Source organism: Leptinotarsa decemlineata, unplaced genomic scaffold (genome assembly GCF_025532065.1).
Source record: "Leptinotarsa decemlineata unplaced genomic scaffold, Ldec_3_MD MMD2_tig00002974_RagTag_RagTag, whole genome shotgun sequence".
In the NCBI taxonomy this organism is placed as follows: Eukaryota; Metazoa; Arthropoda; class Insecta; order Coleoptera; family Chrysomelidae; genus Leptinotarsa; species Leptinotarsa decemlineata.
The window spans coordinates 8,683,725-8,708,975 of NW_027412578.1; the positions used below are offsets into that span (position 1 = coordinate 8,683,725).

Genomic DNA, 25,251 nt, shown 5'->3' on the forward strand with positions numbered 1-25,251 from the left:
ACCTAACCTAACCCTACCTAACCTAACCTAACCTAATCTAACCTAACCCAACCCAACCCAGCAAAACCCAACCCAACCTAACCTAAACTAACCTAACCTAACCTCCCAAGTAAAAACATTCTAAAAAATATACCAGGAGGCTCCATCCAAATAATGGAACTCCACGATATCACACCTTCACCCTAAAAATGCACATAGGTATAAATTTGAACTTGCCTATTCCTAATGAATAATCGTTATTCACAGTTTTGCTTACAGTTTAAACTAATGGCACAAACAAAACCACAACCAAAAATGCTCCATTATATTAAACTCAAATATATCTATTGAGTACTTTTTGTTTTGTGACGGTTATCAATTTCATTTCTTTGAACGTAAATTGTCTTATAAGCACTAATCACTTTGGGGTCACATAAAGAAGGGCCATTGATGCAGAAGGGACTAGCGAAGGCATGATGATTTTTCATCGATAATTTCGAGAAATGCCACCACGAGATAACAAAAAACATCAAAAAGGTATCGGGATTGAAGGTATTCCTTTTAGACCAATGTTTATTTGAAAATGGTTGACAATGTTTCATGGTGAGTTTTTTTAGTTAGGACATACATTGTTCAATATGATTTTAATATTATTCCAAATCTCTGAAAAAACTAATGAAATTAGAATAGATAGCTGAAATATTAATTATATTAAGCAATAAAACGTGGAATGAAAATACATTACATCGAATAAGATAATCAATATATAAAATGAAAATGATCACAGGGTAAAAAAAATAGAAAAGAATTAATATGAAAATAAGCAAAAATCAAACAAGAAATTAAAAATTGAGACATATTTCAAATCAAGTTACTTCACGATGTTTCGATTGTTAGTATCCGCAATCGTCTTCGGGTGATGACTCCTCCGAAAGATGACTATTTATAGCGCTTATATCCCCTCTTTTCTCTCTCCGCTTCACCGATTCTGTGGAAGTTGACCGTTTTCCCGCTTGATTACAGGTTTCCATATATTGCGTATCTTTACGCTAGCTTGGCTGAATACGTCGTTGGATAACATATATGCAGCTTCTTTGAACTTCTCTCAAACCAGTGTTTCTCCCTGTGGATTACCTCAGCTTGGAACCACTTGATGTTATGTTGATGAAACGAAACATGCTCTGCTATACCCGATTTGCTGATTTCTTCTCGCTGTGTGTTTCTCTTGTTTTTGAAGATGCGGCCTCTTAGTTTCACCAATATAGGATTTACCTCATTCATATGGTATCTAGTAAATGCAATTCTTGGAATGGCAGTCCATGTAAAGTAGTCTGGTTTTCGTGAGGCTTCGAAGGATGGTGTTTCCGGATCTGAAGCAGATTCTGATGTTGTACTTGGACCCAATTCTTCTTATCCTTTTCGACAATCCTCTGACGTAGAAAAGGGCAAGCATTGGTTGTGACGGCTTCTCTTTCTTCGAAGCTCCCGCTGTCTTTTAGCCAAGGTCTTTTCTACCATCGCTTTGGAGTAGCCATTCCGTTGAAGTTCATTTTTGATGATGTCTAGTTCCTTCTCGAGACCTTCCTTCGTATTACAGAGCCCGAAAGCACGGTCTAATAGAGTCTTGATGATTCCTCTTTTCAATTCCTCTTGTCAATCACCTTCAAACAAACGAGGAAAATCCTGGTCATCGCAAGATATTTCTTCGGCGCCAGCTAACCAGGATCGTCCAGGATTACCTTTATTCCTGTCGTGCCCTTCAACTCACCTCGGAGGGTTAAAGGGCACGACAGGAAGGGCATGAAGGGTGGTATTTACCGAGGCTTTGGCTAAATCTTGGTAGCCTAGTACTAGCCTTGAGGGCTATTTTGAACTGTTTCTTCAGATGACGTTTTGGTAAGGAAGATGTCCATGGTCAGGTACTTATAAATGTGGAAATAACAATAACAGCAATAGATGCAGTTATTGGTATTAATCGCTCATTATTGATATTGCATTTACCACCTTTTTAATTGAATAGAACTGGCCGATACTTGAAAATCTATATTGAAAAACTAATTAATACAATTTATTGTATGCTTTTCACTATAAATATAGTTTATTATATGATTTTCACTATAAATATAGTGAACATCCTACAATAAACTGTATTTATTAGTTTTTTTACCACCTTTTTCCCAAACATCATCGTTTCATACCAGAATCACGGAATTAACCTGAAGAATGAATCAAAAATATAGAAAGACACAACAATGAAAACCAATTTACCCCGTTCGTGCTCCAAAAAAACAAAGCACTTTCAACGAATTCGTGAAAATCCGCGAACAAACCTGTCATCAACCGACCCGACACAAATTAATTTTCAACTCGAGTGGAGCTAAATATTACCATCTATTCTGCAAGAAAGTTAATTCGTTCCCGCTTTATAGTAACCGCATTCGGTGGTTGTTGAGTTATTGATTGATTACTGAAACTTCTTTATATTTAATTAGTTTCGGTGAGCTGCACGCGACTAGATTTAATGTGGAAGTTCGATTAGGCTAGTTGAAAGAGAATTATCTGCCAATACCATTCGAGTGTTTCTGATGTTATGTTTTTCTGCGGAATGGACTGTGGAAATCGAATACAGATTTCCTCTGTCCACAAGAGAAGCAACTCTTAAGAAGTGGTAATGACGAATAACTTCATGGAATGGCCATTCATGGGACCTTTGGTTGACACAGTTGCGCATGGATAGCAAAAAATATATGTCATAGTGTCAAATCAGCTTGTCCATGAAGAAGATTCACCTGAAAAACGTGCTTTCGATGATATAAAGGCAGAAAGTTTGATTCTCTGGAAACCTCTAGAGCATTTGAAAACATTCTAGAACACACCAGAACATCATGAAATTTCACGAAATGTTCGAGAATAATCTGAAACGCTCGGAAACATCCCGGAACATCCCAGGTCATTATGGAACATTCCTCAAAGGCTGTAGAATGTTCTGAAACATAGGGTATTATACAAAGCAAAATTTTTGACCTCTTATACCTAATTTGAAATGGGCATAGTAGGCTATCCTCGAAAGACATATTTATGCAATCCCGGACTTTTTGTAGACCTATAAAAGAAGAACAATATGTTGGTCGATTCTTTTGTTTTATCATTCCGACTTCTCTAATGACGTGTTGAAAACAAGTATTTCCAATCCAAATGCTCTAGTAAGAGTAGTTGTTTCGAAAGGGCTTTTACTTCCAGTTTCTATCTGAAAATAAGTTCTATGCATGATCTACACATCTTCATTTTATTCGGACGCAATTGCTTCCTTTCTTCGGTAGATGTAGATGGAGAAGAAGTGGAAAGCCTATAGCTTTTTTCACAACAAGTAATCTGTTCTGAATTTATACTAGGTGTATATTCTTAAACAATAGAAAAAAGATTGAGATGAATCAACTCTCTAATTCAATTCTACCGGACCTTTCATCACTTCCATAGTACAGAAGGAAGTCCACAAATAATTGTCATTTTTAGAAGAGGACCAACACTAAGTGGGAAACATCTGTTTACCAAAAACCCACTCACAAAGATATCTATGTTTCAAATATCTGAACCACGAATCCAACCACCATCAATCTACTAAAAGAGGAATCATCAAGACTCTATTAGACCGTGCTTTCGAGCTCTGTATCACGAAGGAAGATTTCGAAAATGATCTCCAATGGAATGGCTACTCCAATAGCGATGTGTAATGGCAAAAAGACAGCAAGGGCCTAGCAAAAAAGAAAAGCCGTCACAACCAGTGCTTGCACTTCCCTACATCAGAGGATTATCGGAAAGGATAAGAAGGATTGGGTCCAAGTACAACATCAAAACCTGCTTCAGATCCATGAACACTATCCGTAGCAGCCTCAAGAATACCAGGTCACCAAACACGGACTACCATTCCAAGAATTGCATTTACCGGATACCCTATGAGAGCGAAATATCCTATATTGGTGCAACTAAGAGGGTATTGGAAGTCCGTATTGCCGAGCACAAGAAACACACATAGCGAGGCGAAACCAGCAAATCAAGAATAACATAGTATGTTTGGAGCCATCAACATACCATCGAGTGCTCCCAAGCTAAGATTATAGACAGAGAGGAACACTGGTTCAGGAGGAAATTCAAAGAAGCCGCATACATGTTGTAAAACAACGTTGTTAGCCAAGCTAGCGTAGAAATACGCAACATATGGAAACCTATAATCAAGTGGAAAACGGCCAACTCTCGTCAAACGGTCAGCTCCCGCATAAGCGGTGAAGCGAAAAGAGTGGATAAGTGAAAGTACTCGAATGACCCATAAATAGTCATATCTCGAAGGAATTAGTCCAGTCATCACCTCTTTATTTTTTAATTTTTATTTTTTGTTCAATTGTTACATTTTTCACTTGTATTTCATTCCACTATAATTTCATTTCAGAGTTTTTTTACTTAATATGATTGTTATTTTCAGCCATTCCTTTTAATTTTTCATTTGTATTTGTTTCTTCAGAGATTTCATTTCATTTTATATAATATTAGACAATGGAAGTCCGAACTAATGAAATTCAAATTTATCAGTCACACTATTTCTATTAATTTTTTGAATATTTTAGGTAGAATTTTAGTAAATGATTGTTTCAAATCAGATTTTGATCGACTTGCGCGTAAGTTGAACTCTCTATGGAAGTTTGGTTTGTTTTATTCGCCAAAAATTATCCAGAAAAATGTAATTATAGTTTCCTTAGCTGCCACAGTTTTGTGAGATGATCAGTAGCATGCATGTGTGATAAAAATGAAGGTAATATAAGAGGCTATGAATTACCAGATATTCTATGAAAATCCATGATGAACGTATTTGATATATATTATCAATTTCACTAAACAGTAAACTGTTGAGTGAAAAACTCACAATGAAGTATGCAAAATGCGTTTAACTTGCCTGTCTTTCTCAGTTTCATTTGCTAATGCATTTTTCTTTTATTCCAGGGACTGCGATGGAGCTGTGGCTCACTATGTCATGGCTGATACTAGGAGGACTAGCGCCGACTCCAGGTTCCGGAAACCCGGACGCCAAGCGCCTCTACGATGATCTCCTTTCCAATTACAACCGCCTCATCCGGCCAGTTGGCAATAATTCTGATAGACTCACCGTCAAGATGGGCCTCAAACTCTCACAACTCATCGATGTGGTATTAGTTTTTTTCCATAAAAATTTCCAAAAAGATTGTGTCAAATATATTTTTTTGGTTCATTTTCCATTATCTGCAGGATTTTTGAAGATGCGGTAGGCATTTTCATCTTATAAATTTTTATAAAGTCTACCGTAATTCTAGACGAGTATGAAATCCTGCAGAACCATATCCAAAAACATGAGAAATAGATGTCCTATACTCAAACGATTTGAGTGAAATTGATCAGTGAAACATGTGTTACGGTTTTGTAAACTGTTATGTAAATATCTAATAATGAAGTTTTGCTCAGATACAACTTTATCCGTTCGTGAATATTTAAGTTCTCAGGTTAGGTAAGCCAAATCGAAGCGAGTAGGTCTATTCGACCTTCCTCTGCAACCTGCGAGTGTTCATTGTAGCTGACACCAATTCAAACTCTATCAAAATAATCTAATCATTACCCAAAGCAGACAAGCAGTTTATTTGGTAATAGTGAAACGTTGCTATACATTGAAAACTTGATTCAGGCAATGGCGGGGAAGGCACAAAGTATAAATACTCTTTGGAGGGTCTTCATGTTTCAAATAGAATGGGTATCCTGAATCTCACGACAATACCAATTTCTTTATATCATACAGAAGATACAGAAGAACGTAAGTCGGCCTGTCAGACGACGTAAGTCACCTTCCTCTAGGAAAACTTCACTTATAGGATCGACAAAAGACTCAATTCCCGAAAGTTGCAACCTTCGACCTCGACCTTCGAACAAAATTTGTTCTCTTCCTTTCACTGCAGTTTCCAGTGCAAGGCAACTTATTGCATTGGGTATCCTCGATTTATCTTTGATTTTAGAGGATTGAGTCTTCTGTCGATCCCATATGTGGCATTTCGTAAAGGGAGCTATACTCACCTTAACTTTAGGGTTTGTCATTTTGAGCAGAGTTGATTGGTTCAGTTTTGTATCTTGACCATCTAGTGTCTCTCTCCAGAAAGATGTGTCACTGACACTGGTCATTGTAGAGTACATGGGAGATACCCAGATAAGCCTGTATTCGTCTACCTGCCTTCGGGCACCAATTATATTCACCAAATGTTCCTTGAAGTATGTTATCTTACCATGTGGGCAAACCCTGGTGATCTAGGATCTAATAGCTCCAATTTGAAGAGTCTAGTAGCTCTTCTGTGAGTATGGTATATATTTAGACAGTAATGGTGGTTTCTATGCCGTTTTTACTCATAGGTCGCATCTTCGTAGAGGGAGGTATAACCACCTTCACTTTAAGGTTTGTCCTTTTGAGTAACTCAAGTGACACTTCACCCTGGCACCACTGATGAGAACTTGACGGGTCGGAAGAGCGTTGGATCCCAAGTTCATCTAGCAGTCAATTGTTTGGTGACTTTCTGTAAGCAGGCTTGTTAGACAACGTAGGCCATCCCTGCTGTAGTCTAAAAATTTATTGTTTGGTGACAGTTCAGGTATTGAGTGTGTGTTTGGCAAAACCTAAAGTGATAAAAGCGACAGATTTTGCTCCAATTGAACTGTTTCTACTGCCTTTTACTGCCAGGCAGTCTGCAGTTTCATATCTTTCAGGCTAGTGTGACCAGGAATCTATAGCAGAACCAATTTGTCACTCCTATTCAGGAGAGCTTTTTTTGTCAGTTCAATATCAACTTGGCGAAATACCTCCAAAGCTGGTCAATGTTTTTATAGATTATGTGTGATAATCTCCACACATAAATCAATGGCGTAAATTCTGTAATCCATAATCTGTTTATAATCTGTTTTTCCGTTAACCAGCTGTCGCACCCCTACGAACGACAACCCTCAGAAGTCGAAACTTGTGCGAGCTAATGATTAACGAGGTCTTACCTTTCAACGTGTGATTCCTAACACGGGTTAGACAATAGCAAGTGAAGATCGATCGTTCAGACTAGGACTTGAACCACCGACCAACACGGCAGTCAATTCGAGTGAGTGAACAAAGCACCCACGCCGAACCGCTTGGCTACCGACCGACCAAAAATATGGTCGAATAGGCTCTGAGCAGGTTCATTTATCTGTCCTGGATTTGAGGGTGTACACCCTTGCTTGACATGAGCCTGGTTTATACAATTGGCAATATGCACAGTTTTGTATGTTGATCACTCTTCAGAGAGATATGTCAAGGGATAGGTCCAAAATGATTTCCATGGCCACTGGCACTGGATACTGTAGTACATCGGAAATACAAGCCTGTCTCTGCCTGCCTGCCTTCGAGCACCAATTATATTCATTATCAAGTATTCCTTGGAGAGTGTCATCTTGCCTTGTGGGCAAACCCTGGTGATCTAGGATCTGATGGCTCCATCTTGAAGATGTGAATATGGTATATATCTAGGAAGTAATAGTGGTGTTCAAGCCGTTTTAAGCCAAAGCTGACCAAATAGATTGAGGAAGTGCCTTGTTAATTGCTCCACCGACATCAAGAATTAAGACCATCGCACTTTCTTTATCATTGTAGGATTGGGTGATTATCTCTACAGGGTAATATAGTGCCAAATCCTACGGTTGCCCAGTTTGATAAGAATGCTGGTGGTTGTTCCTTGCAAGTCCTTTCAATAAGGAAAATGTTGAGCTAATTGATATTACCCATTTGAGATGTGGTCTTGACACTCACTTCATGTATATATAGCTGCTCTGAAAGTTTCTAAGCTTACTTGAAATTATTATTACTTGAAATGATATTGGCAAGGTTAAAAAAAATGTTAGAGAGCCCTGAAATCGTGCTTGTCTATTGAATAATCTTTTTCCATCTACTCTTTATTGTTATGCAATGCTATATTCTCGCTTTCATTGAAAAGTTTCCTTAGAATAATTTCTAAAATTTCAAATTATAAAAATTGTGCTAACGGTTTCTCACTAAAAAAGATATAGATTTCCTTATCACAAAGGTGCATTAAATCAAACTGGAAAATAACCAAGATGGCTATGTATTTTCGACTCTCCTGAGCTGACACAATAAATTGCTCTTGCAATAAATTTCGTAGACAAACGGTTCAATTTGTTTCCATGTAAGTGTTCCATAAATAATTGTCTTTCCTCATGAGACCACTTCTGGGAAACTATAGGTCTATCCGAAAATAGGTCATCTATCATGCTTCCATCTGATGTGATATAAAACCAATGGCGATGGAGTGATAGTACATTATCTCATGTATGGAGCCCCTCTGAGAATAGAATGAAAATCTGTTGAATATAAAACTGAATCTCGAGCAGAGAAACTGTTTCATTTATTCAACTGTGTATTTTTCTTTCAAAATAAGGTTTAGAGTAAAATCTCAATAGCAAAAATTTCAAACTAATTTCATAATCTACATCTTACGATTTGATCTCAACAAAGTTTATTTAAAAAAATATCACGACATGTTTCGCTAATAAAGCAGCTTTTTCGTATTGAATAATGTTATTCATTTTTTCTATGTATTCGACAATACGTCGATTTATTTGGATTCATATTTCAATCAGCCCATTTTATTATACTCATCATAAATTTTTTTTGTAACTAGAACCTCAAGAACCAAATAATGACCACCAACGTTTGGGTTGAGCAGGTAATAAAACATAGTTAGGAAACAAGTTGCAAATAACCTTGTGAAGCAGTACATTTTCAGGAATGGAACGATTATAAACTAAAATGGAATCCTGATGACTACGGTGGAGTTGAGACCCTCCATGTTCCCTCTGAACACATATGGCTTCCAGATATCGTCCTGTATAATAAGTGAGTGTAATCATTACTTTAACACATGCATGCTTGAAGACTGGCTCTAAATCGAATTTTCTAAAAGAATAATCAATTTAGGCCAGTCGCTACTTACCTATATTGTAGTGGAATGGACTGAAACCCATCAGAGAACAACTACTCTCCTCGTTAATTCTACGAAGGGCGTTGGATTATATCTGACAAGTGTCAGTGCAGGATTCTCCACAGAAAAAAATCTTGCATATTCTTCTGGCGATACAACTGCCGGAATAGGTTTTCAATTTTCGGAACAAACACCGATTTTGGGTTATTTAGCCTCTAGTCAGTGAAAGATTACTGTCCTACATCGACACGAAGTCGATGATTTCCCATAATTGAAACTCAAATTATTTCAGAGTATCATACCTCGAACAAAGCTGAAGCGAACGATAAGCAACATTTCTGCCACCACCCCCTCTGCCTGTAGACGAGGAACTAACCAACCGCGTATTCAAATGGCCTAATTGCTCGTATAATGAAAACATTTTCACATATAGTAAGTGGCGAGTGCATTGGCTTGAGATGTGGGTGTTGAGCAAACCGGCCAAACGGGCCATCCACGTAGCCCCGCTGGATACGGGAATGACAGAATCACTTGTAGTTATGTTATTCCCTAACGGAATGGCATCCCAACGATGGCTCAATCCTAAGGTGTGTGTATCGTTGCCAAGAAGATGAATAACACTGAGGCTATCAACTGTCTCTACGGAAACTTCGAGATACCGGGCGCCCTCTCGGTAATGCGAGGTTCTGCCGTGATTGACCTTCTTTTCCTAGCTACTCATGGGACTTTTATGGACAGAGTAAACTCAAAAATTATTTCTGACGCTGAGTCTACAGAGGAGATGGATGTCGAGCTTACGACTACAACTGACCTACCTGTATATTTAGATCAGGAACGAGAGCTGCTGGACTCTCCAACTCCTGATGGAATAACTGAACCTTAAAAAAAGGTTTAGTGGTGCAGCCAGGAAACGACTGACTTGTCTCCTCAAGAGCGGAATACCTTAATGAAACCGCCTTGCACCAAATTCTTGAGCGGCGTACGCAGAATATGTCCCAAGTGGAGGAACAAACCCCTCATGAGCAAGTTAGCAAACGTTCGGGCTCAAAAGATGATTTACCAAAACCAGAGGCAAAAAATCCATTCACGGTTGAATCTAAGGCATCTTCAGGTGTAGCTGACGTGCAAAAACCCTCATATAGGAAGGTTGTCGCAGGTATCAAGGTGGGAATCTTGCACCTTGACTATTCGACTACCGCATTAACGATGAAACAGCAGAGCATATACTTTGTGCCTGCACCGCTGGGACCGAATCAGGTTATTAGAGTTCGGCAGAGCCGTACTCTTACCATATGACCTGAAAGACCACCCATCATACAAACTAATCGGCTTCGTTAAGAAGCTGGGTTTATTTGGTCGAGTGTGAATAGGAGGTATGAGCCACAATAAACCCTTGCGGGTTGAGGTAGAGGGTCGAATAGACCCACTCACTTAGGACATAACCTAACTCTAAGTGGGGAAATCATCGACTTTGTGGTGATGTAGGCTGACGAGAGGCCAATTAGCCCAAAACCGCTCTACAAGTGTGCTCGTTCCAATATTTGAAAATCGATTTCGGCAGTTGTATCGCCAAAAGCTAATGCAGAAAATGCTTCTGTGAAGGATCCCGCACTCACACCTGTCGGATATAATCCAACGCCCTTCGTGGTATTAGCCAGGGGAATAGTTGTTTTCTCTCAGTCCATCAACCTACTGTGTAGGTGAGTTGAGACTGGCCTGAACGAATTGTTCTTATAGATAATTTGTAATTGTTATTTCTTGAATATGACGCTTTTCTTTTTTATTCACAAATAATATTGAACTCCTTGCGGTCACCTAGATATTTTTGGTTTCAAAACAACCTAAACGAAATTTTTCATTTTCAACTCTTTTCATTTGTCGTTTCTAAATTCTGTGAATGATTGATTTCGACAAATACTCTCAATTTTTCAGTGCCGATGGAAACTATGAAGTGACGATAATGACCAAAGCAATTCTTCACCATACTGGCATAGTAACGTGGAAACCTCCTGCCATCTATAAATCATTTTGCGAAATAGATGTCGAATACTTTCCCTTCGATGAACAGACGTGTTTTATGAAGTTTGGATCTTGGACTTACGATGGATACATGGTGAGAATTTATAATTTTTCAATTTCTTATGGAAGTTTCGTTTTGAACTTTTCACTATCCTCAATGGAAAAAGTGGATGGGTTAGCAGATTATCACATATTCTGGGAATAGTAACAAACCGATATACGAAAATACTGTTTGAAGTGATATATAGGGTTACTTTATTAAGCGTGTATTGTCTTTAAATTCAAATAAAACAATGTCTGTGTGAGATATCATAGAAATTTTTTATTCGTTTGAAAGACCCAAAAGACCCATTGGTGTCATTATGGCCTGTATAAAAATTCAATTTTTTTTATATTGCACAGCTATATTTCCTGTCGGAAAAAGTTGGGAAAGAGTTGGGAAGTGAAGATAGAAAAAAATAATAGTAAAAAAATTATTAAAAATCAAAAAATTAAAAATGAAAGAAAAGAAAGGGAGAGGTAATAAGATATGGGAAAGAACCAGGACGAGGTTGGAATTTCCCAACATGCATAACTTGGAGATCCCATACTTTGAAATTCTGAGTTGTTCGAAAACTTCAAAAAAGTTTAATTCCTCCCAAGTAAGAGGACAGTCCTGAACCGTCCACAAATTTTGAAGTGACAATTCAACAAAATTCCCAACTTTTCGCTGTTTATTCGACTTGGAAAAGTTAGGAAATTTCGGACCGTGAAGATAAAAAAATAATAGTAGAAAACAATAAGCACAATATTATTTGAATGTTGTCTCCTGTCATTTGTATTGAATATTCCCAACATGTTGAATATGGTGAAGGCCAAGGACCTTGGTCCAAAGTAGAATAATCACCATTATTATTTTTATAATCACCAAAATTTATTTTTGTTTGTGCATACCCTAACGGGCATAAGCATTCGCCCAATCTTTGGATATCTAAGTAAAACAATTATTATATTATAGTAGTAACTAATCTCTAAGCTTTCATTTTTTCGAAAGTTGGGGAATTCTGCTGGTGGGGTTGGGAAAATTTGGATTCCCCCCTCCCCTGGTTTTTTTTTGGCTACGGCGCTACGATTTAATTTGTGTAACTCAGAACCAGCTAAGTCACAACACGAATATAATACACGAAATTGAAATGTACTCACCTACCCGTACATTCTGAAGAAATCAATTTCTCAACGAGCCTTTTCATATGTTTCGTTAAAATTTTATAATTCAGTACCTGAAACAAAAAAAATTAATAATAAGCATTTGCTCAAAAAAAAAGCTGGCGGTATATCTCCCACTCAAACGTGGGAGATATTTCGTACAAATGCTGAACTTGACACAACTTTACCGACTGAGTTCAATACATCTTTCACAGATGAAATTCTCCCTACTCATTGCTTTTTTATCACATAACTGAATACTTATGATGCACTGTTTGGAACCTTTGGTGTAGTAATGAATATTACTGGAGTTTTTTCCCAACACCAAATCGTTATTTTTAACACCTCGACACGTGTTTCGATCACCAAGTGATCATCTTCAGAGAGGGAAATTAAAACTTAACAGTTTTAATTAATTAATTTAATCGTTATTTTTAACACCTCGACACGTGTTTCGATCACCAAGTGATCATCTTCAAAGAGGAAGATTGGTGTTGGGAAAAAACTCTAGTAATATACATAATTGAATTGAAATTTCATTATAATGTTTATATATCTACCTGTTATTTTATTGTATTACTTTTTATTGAAAATTCAATATAATTTTTATAGATCTATTTAAAATTATTTTTCTGTATGTTTCATTACTATAACGAAGGAAGTACTTGGGTACTTATCGTTTTTACTGTTTTATTTATTCAATAATTATTTAAAAATGTATTTATATTTTGTATTCTGTACAGCTATCTGTTAAGTGAATAAAGTTATATCATTATTATTATTTTTTACCGTAGTGTACTGGTCAGGCCCTATCCGCCGAAGCCCCGATACATTCGGGAGGGCGCGCCAGCATTATCAACCAACGACCTCTCCCGACTCCGTAGAGTGAGTGATCATTGGGTCCAAGAATCATGTGCCCTGAGCAAGCGCAGTGAGCCAAGAATGACAACTTTCTGCATCTGTCCGGCTAAGATTTCTGCCTTAGTGAGGCAAGCCGGTATGATTTTAAGATTCGAGAGAAGAGAGGGCATCACTCCACTAAGGACTCCAATAATCAGAACAACCATCTTGACAGAGTGGTCTGGAAAGAGTCTGCGGAGTTCGAAGAGAAAATCTTGATATTTTATCAGGTTTTCCTCCTCAGAAAATGAATTCTGATAATACAGTTTTAATATTTTCACGTGTTTGTTGCTGAATGCTATATCCGTCCATGGTGATTTGGCAAAACAGTCTGAATGAATGACAACTTATTTGACAGATGTAGTTCCAACATGATGGCCGTTATCAATTGTCAAATTTCGGAAACCCCTGTTGGAAGATCCTATATAAGTACATGAAACAACTGTCATCAGCAGCTTTGTTCAGAATATATAACCTGAAAGAAGTCATGAAAATGATCGACTTATGTTGGGCAATGAAAGTTGAGCTATAAAACTAGTTTCAAAGACCACATGGAACACATATCTTCGATTGGCAAGATCAAGTTTTATATTTCATTTCACCTAGAGATGGATAAAAATAGACTGATCTTTTCTTTTCTAATATAATGCAATGGCTGTGGGTTTTTCAAATAAGTGGCACAACACACGCAAAAATTCAACCTACTTATCAATGCCTGAAGTGTTCAAAATGCTTTAATTACTTCAAAAACAAATTTTTGATATAAAATTAAATTGAACATGACTTCTGTCACTTTTTTCTAAAGGTAATGGTTTGACAGAACCAGAATTCTTATGTTTTAATGTGAATAACAATGTCATCAAAAATTCATCAGAATATACCTGAAGTAGGTATTGGAAAACTTCCGTAGAATAAATAAAACAAGCCACATTATAGATGAGAAAAATCGAACACTGTTACGAATTCCTTTTCCTTTTCCAGGTTGATTTACGACATCTGCAGCAAGTCCAGGATTCGAACAAAATAGACGTCGGAATAGATTTGCAGGATTACTACATATCAGTGGAATGGGACATCATGAAAGTTCCTGCTGTCCGCAATGAAAAATATTACAGCTGCTGCGAAGAACCATACCCCGACATCATTTTTTATATAACATTGCGAAGAAAGACACTTTTCTACACCGTCAATTTGATCATCCCCTGCGTCGGTATATCTTTTTTATCCATCCTCGTATTTTACCTGCCCTCTGATTCGGGAGAAAAAGTGTCACTATCAATTTCGATCCTGCTGTCTCTCACAGTCTTCTTTTTGCTGCTGGTAGAAATTATACCGCCTACTTCCATAACAGTGCCTCTGCTAGGTGAGTAAATGCAGATTTTTTAAAAAGTTTTGTTTATAGGGGATTGACAATGTTTCTTGATAAATTTGATTGGTTCGGACTTCCATTGCCTGATATTATATAAAATGATTTGAAATCCCTGACAGAACTAATGAAAAAGAGGAATTAAAAAAGAATAGCTGAACGTAATGGATATCGCAAAGTTGTATGCAAAAAACATACTAATGCTTTATAGCGATGAAAAAACTAGTATACAAACCGTTAGTCATATCCACAACACTAGAAATAATAATAATAATAATACACAATAGTACGGGGCCAAGTATAGACCCTTGTGGAACTCCACAAGTGACCTTTTCTCTTGCTGACTGGCCCACAGCTGTCTCCTCGTATTGACTCCTGTCCTGTAGATAATTACACACAAGACTAGCAGGACTGTTCGAAAAACCTATAAAGTTTAAAATAGAGACTAAAATTTCGTAGTTTATCGTATCAAATGCTTTTGAGTAATCTAAGAGAATAAGAACAGTTATTTTTCCTCCATCTGTCTCTCTAATAATATCGTCAACAATGTTAAGTAAGGCTGTAGCACAGCTGTGTCCCGGTCTGAACCCTGAACTTAAGATACACTTACCGCGAGCTAGAAAAGCAATTGGACAGAGATACTTTGCGTATATTGCACCACGACTTTTAAACATTGTCCCAGTAGCCCTGAAAAGTTTCCTGCATTCTCGTCCTTAAAAAAAAAAACTGAAAAAATGGTTGATTTCTTCTGAGAGACACACAATCCATGCCACTATTTTCCCAGGAGATATATAAACTCAATGAGTAAATATAAGAGTACCTATAATATGTGTATGTACATAAGTTTGTTTTGTGCTTATATATGTGTATATGTGAGAGTATATATGACCCTTTACCCATTTACTGAAAGTTTGAAATTACTCCAAATGTAAAGCTAAAACACCTCAGAGACAAACTTTTCCGAGCTGTATTTTATTTGAATTTATTGAAATAATCATATTATCATTATTATTATCATCGAATAACAATTATATCGAGCAAATTAACGATGTAATGAAATAAAAGTGTAATAAAATACGACTTAACATAAAACAATTAAAATAAAAAATTAAGAGATTTCAAGCCAAGTTGATTCACGACGTTTCGATCGTTAGTATCCACAAGCGTCTTCGTGTGATGACCCGAATAAGTCATCAAATATATCATAATCGAATATTTCATAAATAGAGGTGTTGATGAAATACCAACTTAAAACTAACAGGGTAAAAGAATATAGTAACAAAATATCAAAAACAGGCATATTGTTGAGAAAAATTTTTTTTTTCGAAAATTCATATTATAAAGACCACGAAGGTGTATAATTTTTTTCAATACTCACATAGTCTATTTGTTTATAAACAATTCAAGAATAAATATGGCTAAAATTTTTGTTCAAATTACGGAATGTCTTCATCTGTCATAGGCCTCGGAGGCTTATTTTCGGCGATAAATTGATTTATGAATAATAGAGATAGAGTTTCGGAAGGTGGGACTTTTTTGGAAATTTCTCCGTCTTCAAGAATATTTTTTTAATTTCCTGATTCTTCATAGTTTTTGGAATACTTGCAAAAACTTCAATACCTGTCTTAATCTGTCTATAATTTTTTTTGTGCTAAAACACGGTGCAAGCACATTTTTTTAGATATCACTTCGGATCGAAAGAGCTATCGTACGTATTTTTTATCATCTTCATTTCTCACCATTTTCAACCCCTGAATCTGACTAATAAATACTGACCAACACAACGCGATTTCTTCTCTTAGAACCATTAGGCATATCCTACCCACTGCGCCAGAAATTAGTCAATTTTTTCAGGAGAAGGCTTTTCAAAAACATTTTGATTTGACAGGAACTTCTGCAAATTACATGTTCCTTGAAATGACTCAAGATGCCACTTTTACTACTACTTTACAATTTTCAAGTATTTAGTGTTGAATCAGCCCTGCTTGGTTGGCATTCCTCTAGTGGGGATTCATATTGTACTAAATCTTAAAACTCGACACATTATAAAAACCTGGTATTTTTTGACAACCTTCAATATAGTGACTCATAACCTGGGCTAATAAATTATTGTCTTTACTTATTTTCAGGTAAATACTTGCTCTTCACTATGTTATTATGCACCTTATCAGTTGTTGTCACCATCGCAGTTCTGAATGTTAATTTTCGATCACCAGTCACGCACAAACTTGCCCCGTGGGTTAAAACATTCTTCATCGATATACTTCCGAAATTCCTGTTCATCGAAAGACCGAAAAAAGATGACGACGATAAGAACCAGGAATGTATTTTAACTGACGTCATCCAGGTTCCCATGATGGAAAAATGCAAGCCATTCGAGAAAACGTCGTTCGACAGTTTCGATTTAGGTCTTCCACCCTCTAGGTAAGAGAAAATTCACACGATGTTTTTGGAAAACAACATGAATGAAATAAAATTTTTAAGAAAACAGCTATTAATTAAATGTGGTCGACCACGTTTTTGGGTTTCTTAATTTGGAAAATACCGGTGCCAAAATATTCACATAAGTTGGGTAAAATGAGAATAAATGAATCACATGAAAATAGATAAAAATCAATTTGAAAAATGACTTAGAACCAATACCAATTCATCTAAAGGCACAATTCGTTCTGGTCAGTCTTTACTCACCTACAGAGTGGGTTCATGGACTGACACCTATCAAAAACAACTACTCCCCTGACTAATACCACGAAGGGCGTTGGACAGTGCAGGATTCTTCAAAGAAAAAATTCCTGCATATGCTTTTGGCGATACAACTGCCGGAGCCGATTTTCAATTATTGGAACGCACATGCTTGCAGACCGTTTCCGGGCTATTTGGCCTCTCGTCAGTGCAAGGTATTAGATTATATTAGATTGTCGGGAAGCTATTTGATAAGACTCCATAGCCTTGACACTGATCCCTTCATATAGCTGACAGCCTCTGGTTTCTCTTCCCCGCATCTTGCGTGGCTTAGCCTTGCTATCACTTCGCATTCACAGAGCATATGCAGTGTGGATTCTTTCTCTTCTTGACAGAACCTGCTTTGGGTTGTTTCTGTCAGACCCATGTTGCTCATATCGTTAGTCCGGAGGAAAAACGACCTATGTCGAAAAGTAGCACTTTTCAGTACACGAGATTTAAGTTTTTTCAAAAGTTTGATAACTAGGTTCACTAACTTTTCTTTTGCACAATGTTACCTAACTTGAAGATAATGATGTTAGGTGTCAGTTATAGTCTATTACAATTATTTATGTTGAATACTAATAGACAGAAAAATTAAATAGATTCTGTAGTTTGACTTGTGTCGTTTTTCAACATTAGAAATTCTTGAAATTTGGAATCAATCTATGCAATATTCAAAAATATCAAAGGAAAGTATGGTACATTTTAGGGGATTTTATGGTTAGTTGTAAATGTATTGTCCGTAAAAGTCGATAAATTTGCATTGTAATTATGATTCCATAATTACAATGCAAACCATGCAACCACAATGCATGTGTCTAAAAGTAACATGTTAATGTGTTACCATGGAAACCCAATGTTACCATTGGGTTACTTTTAATATTGTGAAGACTCGTAATGAAAGAAAAATATTAACATGAATAGAAAATATTCAAATAATGTAAGTAATCTAAGAAAAGTAAAATAACTATCAAAATTATATTTTTATTGTGGCTCAATATGTTATGAATTTGAAAAGAAGTCCTCATAACATTGTGGTACACATTTTTTTATCAATCATAATATACCCCTTTTTTTTTTCTGTAATTCCCGGTTTGACAAGGTAAACAGGTTCCAAAGTATAATTTGTGATTGACCTTGTCTTTCCTTGTGTTTTGAGTAGTTTGGCTTCAGTTTTTTGCCATTTCTCTTCCATTTTCATTCTTTTTCTTTCTTTTTGAACAATACTTGTCTTAATTTTTACTTTTCTTTTCTTGACAGAAATGTCTTTCGTTCCTAGGGGAGTGTAGTCAGGGTCTCTTCTACTGTTGTCAGAGCTAAAATTGCGTTCAACATTAGATGAAACTTGAGAGGAAGCAATGTTATCAGATTCTGGAACTTGCACCAAAGCCGTCGTCAGTGTTGTGTCATCAGAATCAGTCTCTGAAACTAAGAGTTGTGAAGAAGCCATAGGTAGTACAGAACAATCGGCTTCTGAACGTGTTCCGGAAGCTCCGGTTAGCAGATGGTATTCAGTCTCAAGTAGCGCAGATGATGCATTAATTACAGGATAATCAGTCTTGGAAAATTGTGCTGGAGCTGCATTCATCGAAATATTATAATCAGTATTGAAAATTTGCCCAGAAGCAGGGTTTTCAGCCTCCAAAATTTGCTCAGAAGCATAGAAGCAGCAGTTATCACTTGGTAATCAGAATCGCCAAGTTGCGCAGAAACCTCGTTTGCTGTGAGGTAACCAGCCATAGGAATTTGTGTTGTGTGAATCAGTAATTGGCTGTTCCGCAGGTACTTTTGATGAGACCAGGAAATTTCTCATTTGTGGTTGAGCATAAACTGTTGGGGGAGTCTCTTTGATATCATTGGTTTCTGTAAAAAATGAGAACAAATAATATAAACCGATACTTGGTACCTATTTGAAGATCTACCAATCAAGAACACATAGTCCTTGACAGTCAAAACGTGTTAATTGGTTTTCAGCTGTCTCGATATATGAAATAATTTACGTACTCATATTTCCTCACAACTCAAGCTCACGTGCTTGAGTTGTAGATAGGATGTCCATGATACGGTGTTCGGACCAACATGGAACGTCATTGACAGTCCATTGCATGTTGTTTTTAGCCAACAACATGAGTAAATTGGTACGTTGATTAGGCTTTCCTGAAAAGACGAAAGATATCACATAGGCATTTCGTCTCAAAAATATTTTCCAGAAAAACAATATTTTTCGCGGTTTATCAACTATAATCATATTTCTCAAGAAAATGGTCATAATCGTAGGATTGTAATGAATTTTCTAAATTATATGAGTTAATTATCTTGAAAAACGACACAAATTCTATTGTATCGTTCTTGATAATTTTCAAACATGCATTTCGAGTATAAAAATATGAACTCACCATCTTGTGTTGTTTTTCCCGGAATTGCGATGACCACTTTCTACACTATCTAGTGTACAAAAATTACACTACCGCTTGTGACATTTTCCCATCTAAATTTAGTGAGACTTCTTAATCGTCAGGTGATAAGTCAAAACCTGATATTTTCGAGGTGTGACATTTTTCTTCCGGACGGTTGTGGTTTAGCAGGTCTTCCGTGGATCTGGGCGATGGTATCTTTATGAACTCTTCCGCCTGCCCCATTTCTGAAAGCTAATTCCACCAATCTATCGATTCTGCTTGTATCCATGAATTATACATGCTTTCGCTACCCCGCAGAAGGGTTGTGGGCCGATTATACCCTTGGATGCACCTTCACGGGCTAGAACATCGACCTCCTCATTGGCCTTGTGACCCTCTTGTCCGAGTACCCAAGCTAGAGTGTACCTTTTGTGGGTACTTAGCTCCTTAAGTGCGCTCAGACAGCTTCCCACGAGTCTTCAGTGCAAAATATCGTCCATCATATTCTTACAGAGTATCATACCTCTTACAAAGCTGAAGCGAACAACAAGCAACAAATATGTCTCGCCCGAAGACGAGGTACTAACCAACCGCATATCCGAATGGCTCAAATCCTCGTATAAGGAAATAAATTCCAAAAGTTGTAAATGAGCATACTTGAAGACTGGCTATAACTAAACTGCCTTCAAGTATGCCCACCTACTATATGTGAAATTCATTTTCTCATACGGGAACTTCTCGTCTACGGGCAGAAGGGGCGATGACAGATTTGCTGCTTGTCGTTCGCTTCAGCTTTGTTCGAGGTATGCTCTGAAAGAGTTTGATTTTTGATTATGGGAATTCATCGACCTTCAAGTTTAAATCTGTTTAAAACAAATCTGTTTTTCCGTTAATCAGCTGTCGCCCCCATACGAACGACAACTCTCAGAAGTTGAGAAACTTGTGCGAGCTAAGGACTAACGAGGTCTTACCTTTCAGCGTGTGAATCTTAACACGGTTGCAGAATCATCCCTGCTTCAACCAGTTGAATTCTGTCGAGAAAAATTTCTGGTCGAGGCAGGAATCGAACCCACGGTCTTCCGATCGTGAGTCGGGCGCACTACCACCGCGGCCAATTTCACAATAACGGACACTACTTTGCACTAACGAGAGGCTAAATAGCCCGAAACCGATCTGCAAGTATGCCTGCTCTAATAATTGAAATTTGATTGCGGCAGTTGTATAGCCAAAAGCATATTTAGGAATGTTTGCTGTGAAGAATCCTACACTGATATCTGTGGAATATAATCCAACGCCCTTCGGTGTATTAGCTAGGGGAGTAGTAGTTTTTCGATAGTGAAGGTAAGTAAAGACCAGCCTGAATGAATTGTTCCTTTGGATAATTTGATTCACAGCCAGTTTTCAAGTATACCCACTTACCATATGTAGAAGCAATATACTCCAAACTAAAATACTTTCCAAAAACGAAAGCAGTTTTGAACTTGATAGAACTAAAAAGAAATATTTATTTTTACAACATATTTATATTTGAAGGTGAACACTCACGGTCAAAATAAACATTTCAAATAAGAAAAATTCCGACAGATCTGAATTTTGGTAGAGACCTTGGATACACCAGTAGAAATAAAGTGCCAAAAGACCCCATAGATTCCCATGTGTACTTGAAAAGTTACTCGAAGTCAAAGGTCAACATTTTCAGTTTTTTGAGTTTCTTGAATATTTCTCAAAAACGATAAGATTCATCGAAAATATAGGCTCGAAAAAAATTGTAGATCATAAAATTATCTACAAAAAGGCTATAAATCTTCTTTTTTCGAATAATCACCATTCTGAATAGTTGAAGTAGCTACGTTCCACATTTCTACGTTCTACGTTCCACATTTGTACGTTCTACGTTTCCCTGGTAAGCCTACTCTACGATCTGTTACCCCAAGTTTATAATAATGCAAGGTAAGGTGAAGTGATTATAGGTTTTGGTAATTTTTGAGTTGGCAGGAATGCATAAACAAATATTGACATTCCATTTCCATAATCTTGACAGTAGTAACCATTCATATGAAATGAATGACAAATTTCATTTCTATAATATTATGGAAGACGCATATTTTATATCATTAATAGAACAATACCCAATAATTTATGATAAAAAAAATAAACAAATTAATGGAGGAGAAGGCATGGTAGGTGATTGCCAAAATAATACGGCTACCAGAGGAGCAATGTCAGAGATATATTGGGGCTGAAATTTTCCACAAAACACCGTAAATTTCCTTGATGATTCTAGGAATTGTGGTCTTTCCTAAATAGTATGCTCACGCCTCCGACTGTTGCGAAGTTTCCTGCGATAAATAGCTGAACATTTTTTTGTTAGATACATATTTACAATTTCAACAATTCACTTTACTGGAGTGTTGTTATAGCCAATTTCTCTTCTGGAGATATCGATCCATATATTTTTTTAAACAATAAAGGCGCTAACAATTTCACTAAATGTTCAGAACATATTTGTTAATTCTTGTGTACACCTGACTCTTTCTGCTTCCCAGAATGGGTCTAACATTAAAAATCCTCCTTTTTCGTTTCTTTCTCTTGAGTAAAAGATACACACTTATTATTGACACAATCGCGGCAATTTTTGTATTTATATCCATCAAAAGAAAAATCAAATTTCACAATGTGACGTTTAAGTTTATCTGATGACATTACCTTTACACCATTCGAATATATCCGTCAAAGTTCGTAGTATGGCGCTTCCTGATTGGTCGGAGGTAAGAACGCAATGCAGAAAGTTGAAAATAGCCGACTTGTTACCTTGCGTTACTTTGCCTTACCGGCGTTACCTTACCTTACTTTTTATCTAGAACGCATGTGTGTTTTCTCAATGCTTCAACTCTCTTACCTTGCCTCGTTAACTTGCGTTTTTATAAACTAGGGGTTATGACGAAGTTTCATGAAAAAAACTGCATGATGATTATTGACTTTGATATCGATTCAAATTGTACTTCTGATTTCTGTTAATATTTTAGTCTGATAGGTACTCTTCAAATTCGACTTCAACAGCTATGTCTTCTTCGGTTACTTCTTCTTCTTCCTCTTCTGTTTGTCGAATGTTCATAAATTATTCAACTAAAGGTGCATCAGCTGTCTCTCCATCGATATCACATGATTCTTCATCTACTGGATTCAACTGAACATTCAAGCAAGAGTCGTTTTGGCAGTTAGTGCTCAATAGTGAGGTAAGGTTAGGATAGGTCAGAAGTGAGTGGGCCTATTTGTCCTTCCACTGCAATCCGCAAGGGTTTATTGTGACTCACACCTATTCAAACTTGATCAAATACACCCAGCTTCTTGACGGAGCCGATTAGTTTATATGGTGAGTGATATAGTGAGTGATCTTTCAGGTCATATGGTAGGAGTGCGTCTCTACCAAACTCTGGAAACCTGATTCGGCCTACAGCGGGCAAGCACAAAGTATGTGCTCTGCTGTTTTATAATTTTCCAAACAGAAGCGACACACACTGTCTTCCGACAGTCCGAATCTCTGCAAATGATGATTCAGATGACAGTGACCTGTAAGGAAGCCTGTTAGACATCGTAGTTCATCCCTACTGTAGTCCAGCAACTGTTTGGTTTCAAGCTCCGAAGGGTGAATGAACGCTTTGGAGTGAGCCAATCTTGGAAGAATTTGCCAGAAGTCTTTGAATCTTCTTGCCATCCAAGTGTTCAATGTTTGTTTGGCAAAACCTAAAGCGATACCAATGACACGTTCTGCTCCGATGAAGCTGCTTGCAGCATTCTTTTTTGCAAGGGAATCAGCAGCATCATTGCCTTCCAGGTCAGTATGGTTAGGAATCCAGACCAGAGACAATCTATTAGGTCTTCCTATCAAGGAGAGTCGTTTTTGGCAATTTGCTACCAACTCAGACGTTGCTCGATAGGAGCCAAGAGCTTCCAAAGCCGCTTGACTGTCCGAGAAAATTTGTATTGACTTGTGTGTGAGATTGGATTTTGCCAATCTCTCCGCACACAATTCAAAAGTATAGATTTTCGCTTGAAATACAGTCGCATAGGTCCATAGGCACGTAGATATCTCTGTCCTGGGTTTGCCACTGAAAACGCCTGTACCTGAGCCCGAAGGTGTTTTGGTCTCTCTGTGATCATCAATGATGAACACAACAATCTTATTTTTCTACAGACTCATTCAGCATTATAACCTACTTTGCAATTATAAAAAACAGTGTCTAGATGTTTCTTCGGAGTCCACTTAACTAATCATGTCTGATCTTGATAGTACAAGTGTTGCTGGGCAGATGCCGATGATGGAGGAAGACAATATATGTATTGTTTCTTGTTCTGTGTTCCTCTTAGAAAAGTTTAATATCTATACCCTTCGATACAATAAATTTTTTTGGAGCTCGATGAACAGCAAGATAGAAAGAGAAATCCTTTTGTGATTATCCTTTGCGGAAAAGAGCTCAATTCTTCCAAATACTTCAGCGCAATCAATTGAATGTTCAGCAACAGCAATGTTCAGGTAAAACTGATGTTTTACCTGAACATTGCTGTTGTAGTATCATCGCAGCCGGTTATAGCATGTGAAATCAAAATATGGTTTTGGCATTTCGGCTAAGCTGTGTGCTGTTGAGCCTTTTCAGATCAAAAAGTAAATACTTCATCATTTGAAGTCCGTGCAATAAGTGGTATTAAAAAATCAAAATCTTTACCAACAACAACAGTTGTATTTGTTGAATTCAATTGTTCAATTGCTGTTCCAATCATGAGGACATAGAGTTATGAGTTTGGAGTAATTTGTAATTTTCATCTCTTTTTTTCTGAAGGTTTGATGTCCAGCATACTGGAGGTCTAGGTTCTTGTTTCGGAGAACCACCATTTCCACTGCCTCTTTCTGGAGGCGACGAGGATTTATACAGCCCTGCGAGTTGCAGGACGAATACTTTCGATGGCACCAGTGATATTAGTCCATCGTTTGACAAATCGGAACTGCACGACATGGACAAAACCATTGCGGACTCCCGATTCATTGCTCAACATGTTAGGAATAAGGATTCTTTCGAAAATGTGAGTAAATCCCTCCTCCGGAGGTTCCAATTCTGAGTAACAAACTTTTTAAAGTAGCTAGACCCTCCATATCATATTAGCCTTCAATGAAGGTGTAATCTTCTTTTTTCTATAATACCAAGCAATGTCTGAATATGCGACTTGCCGACTTGTCCATTTGCTCTTTCAGCTTTGTTCCCATGTTGTATCTTCTTGATAGGTTTCAAAACCGTTCTGATGTTGTGTTTCTCCACAACATTGAAACAGTTTTCAACAAAGCATCAGGTCGGTTAAAGACCTGGAAAGGTAAAAATCGGAACCACTAAAAGATGTATGTGAACAGGGCTGAAGGAACGTAAAAGAAATTGCAGAATAGACCAATCGGACAAGTCGGCTGTAGCAGAACCACAAGAAACTGTTTGAAAACACGAAAACGGTACGGGAGGCAATAGAGATCCATAAACACACGGCAAATTCAAACTAAACTCCAACCGAATATGGAATCCCATTCTACGAAGTTCAAGATTGACAAATATGACGGCAGTTGATAGGATTGTGAATGTATCGCTTTATCACTATCTGTAATAAAATAGACAGGTCC

The 25,251-nt window shown here is 37.2% G+C and overlaps 1 protein-coding gene across 1 annotated transcript in view; it reads left to right on the forward strand.

Moving 5' to 3' along the window:
• The window catches only part of nAChRalpha1 (nicotinic Acetylcholine Receptor alpha1), a 36,535-nt gene that overhangs the window by 8,327 nt on the left and 2,957 nt on the right, over positions 1-25,251 (forward strand). The window contains exons 2-8 of the mRNA XM_023161680.2: positions 4,972-5,174; positions 8,703-8,747; positions 8,808-8,917; positions 10,935-11,115; positions 14,088-14,469; positions 16,602-16,896; positions 24,431-24,671. Coding sequence (XP_023017448.2) covers positions 4,972-5,174; positions 8,703-8,747; positions 8,808-8,917; positions 10,935-11,115; positions 14,088-14,469; positions 16,602-16,896; positions 24,431-24,671 — 1,457 coding nt within the window. The remainder of the gene's footprint in view (positions 1-4,971; positions 5,175-8,702; positions 8,748-8,807; positions 8,918-10,934; positions 11,116-14,087; positions 14,470-16,601; positions 16,897-24,430; positions 24,672-25,251) is intronic.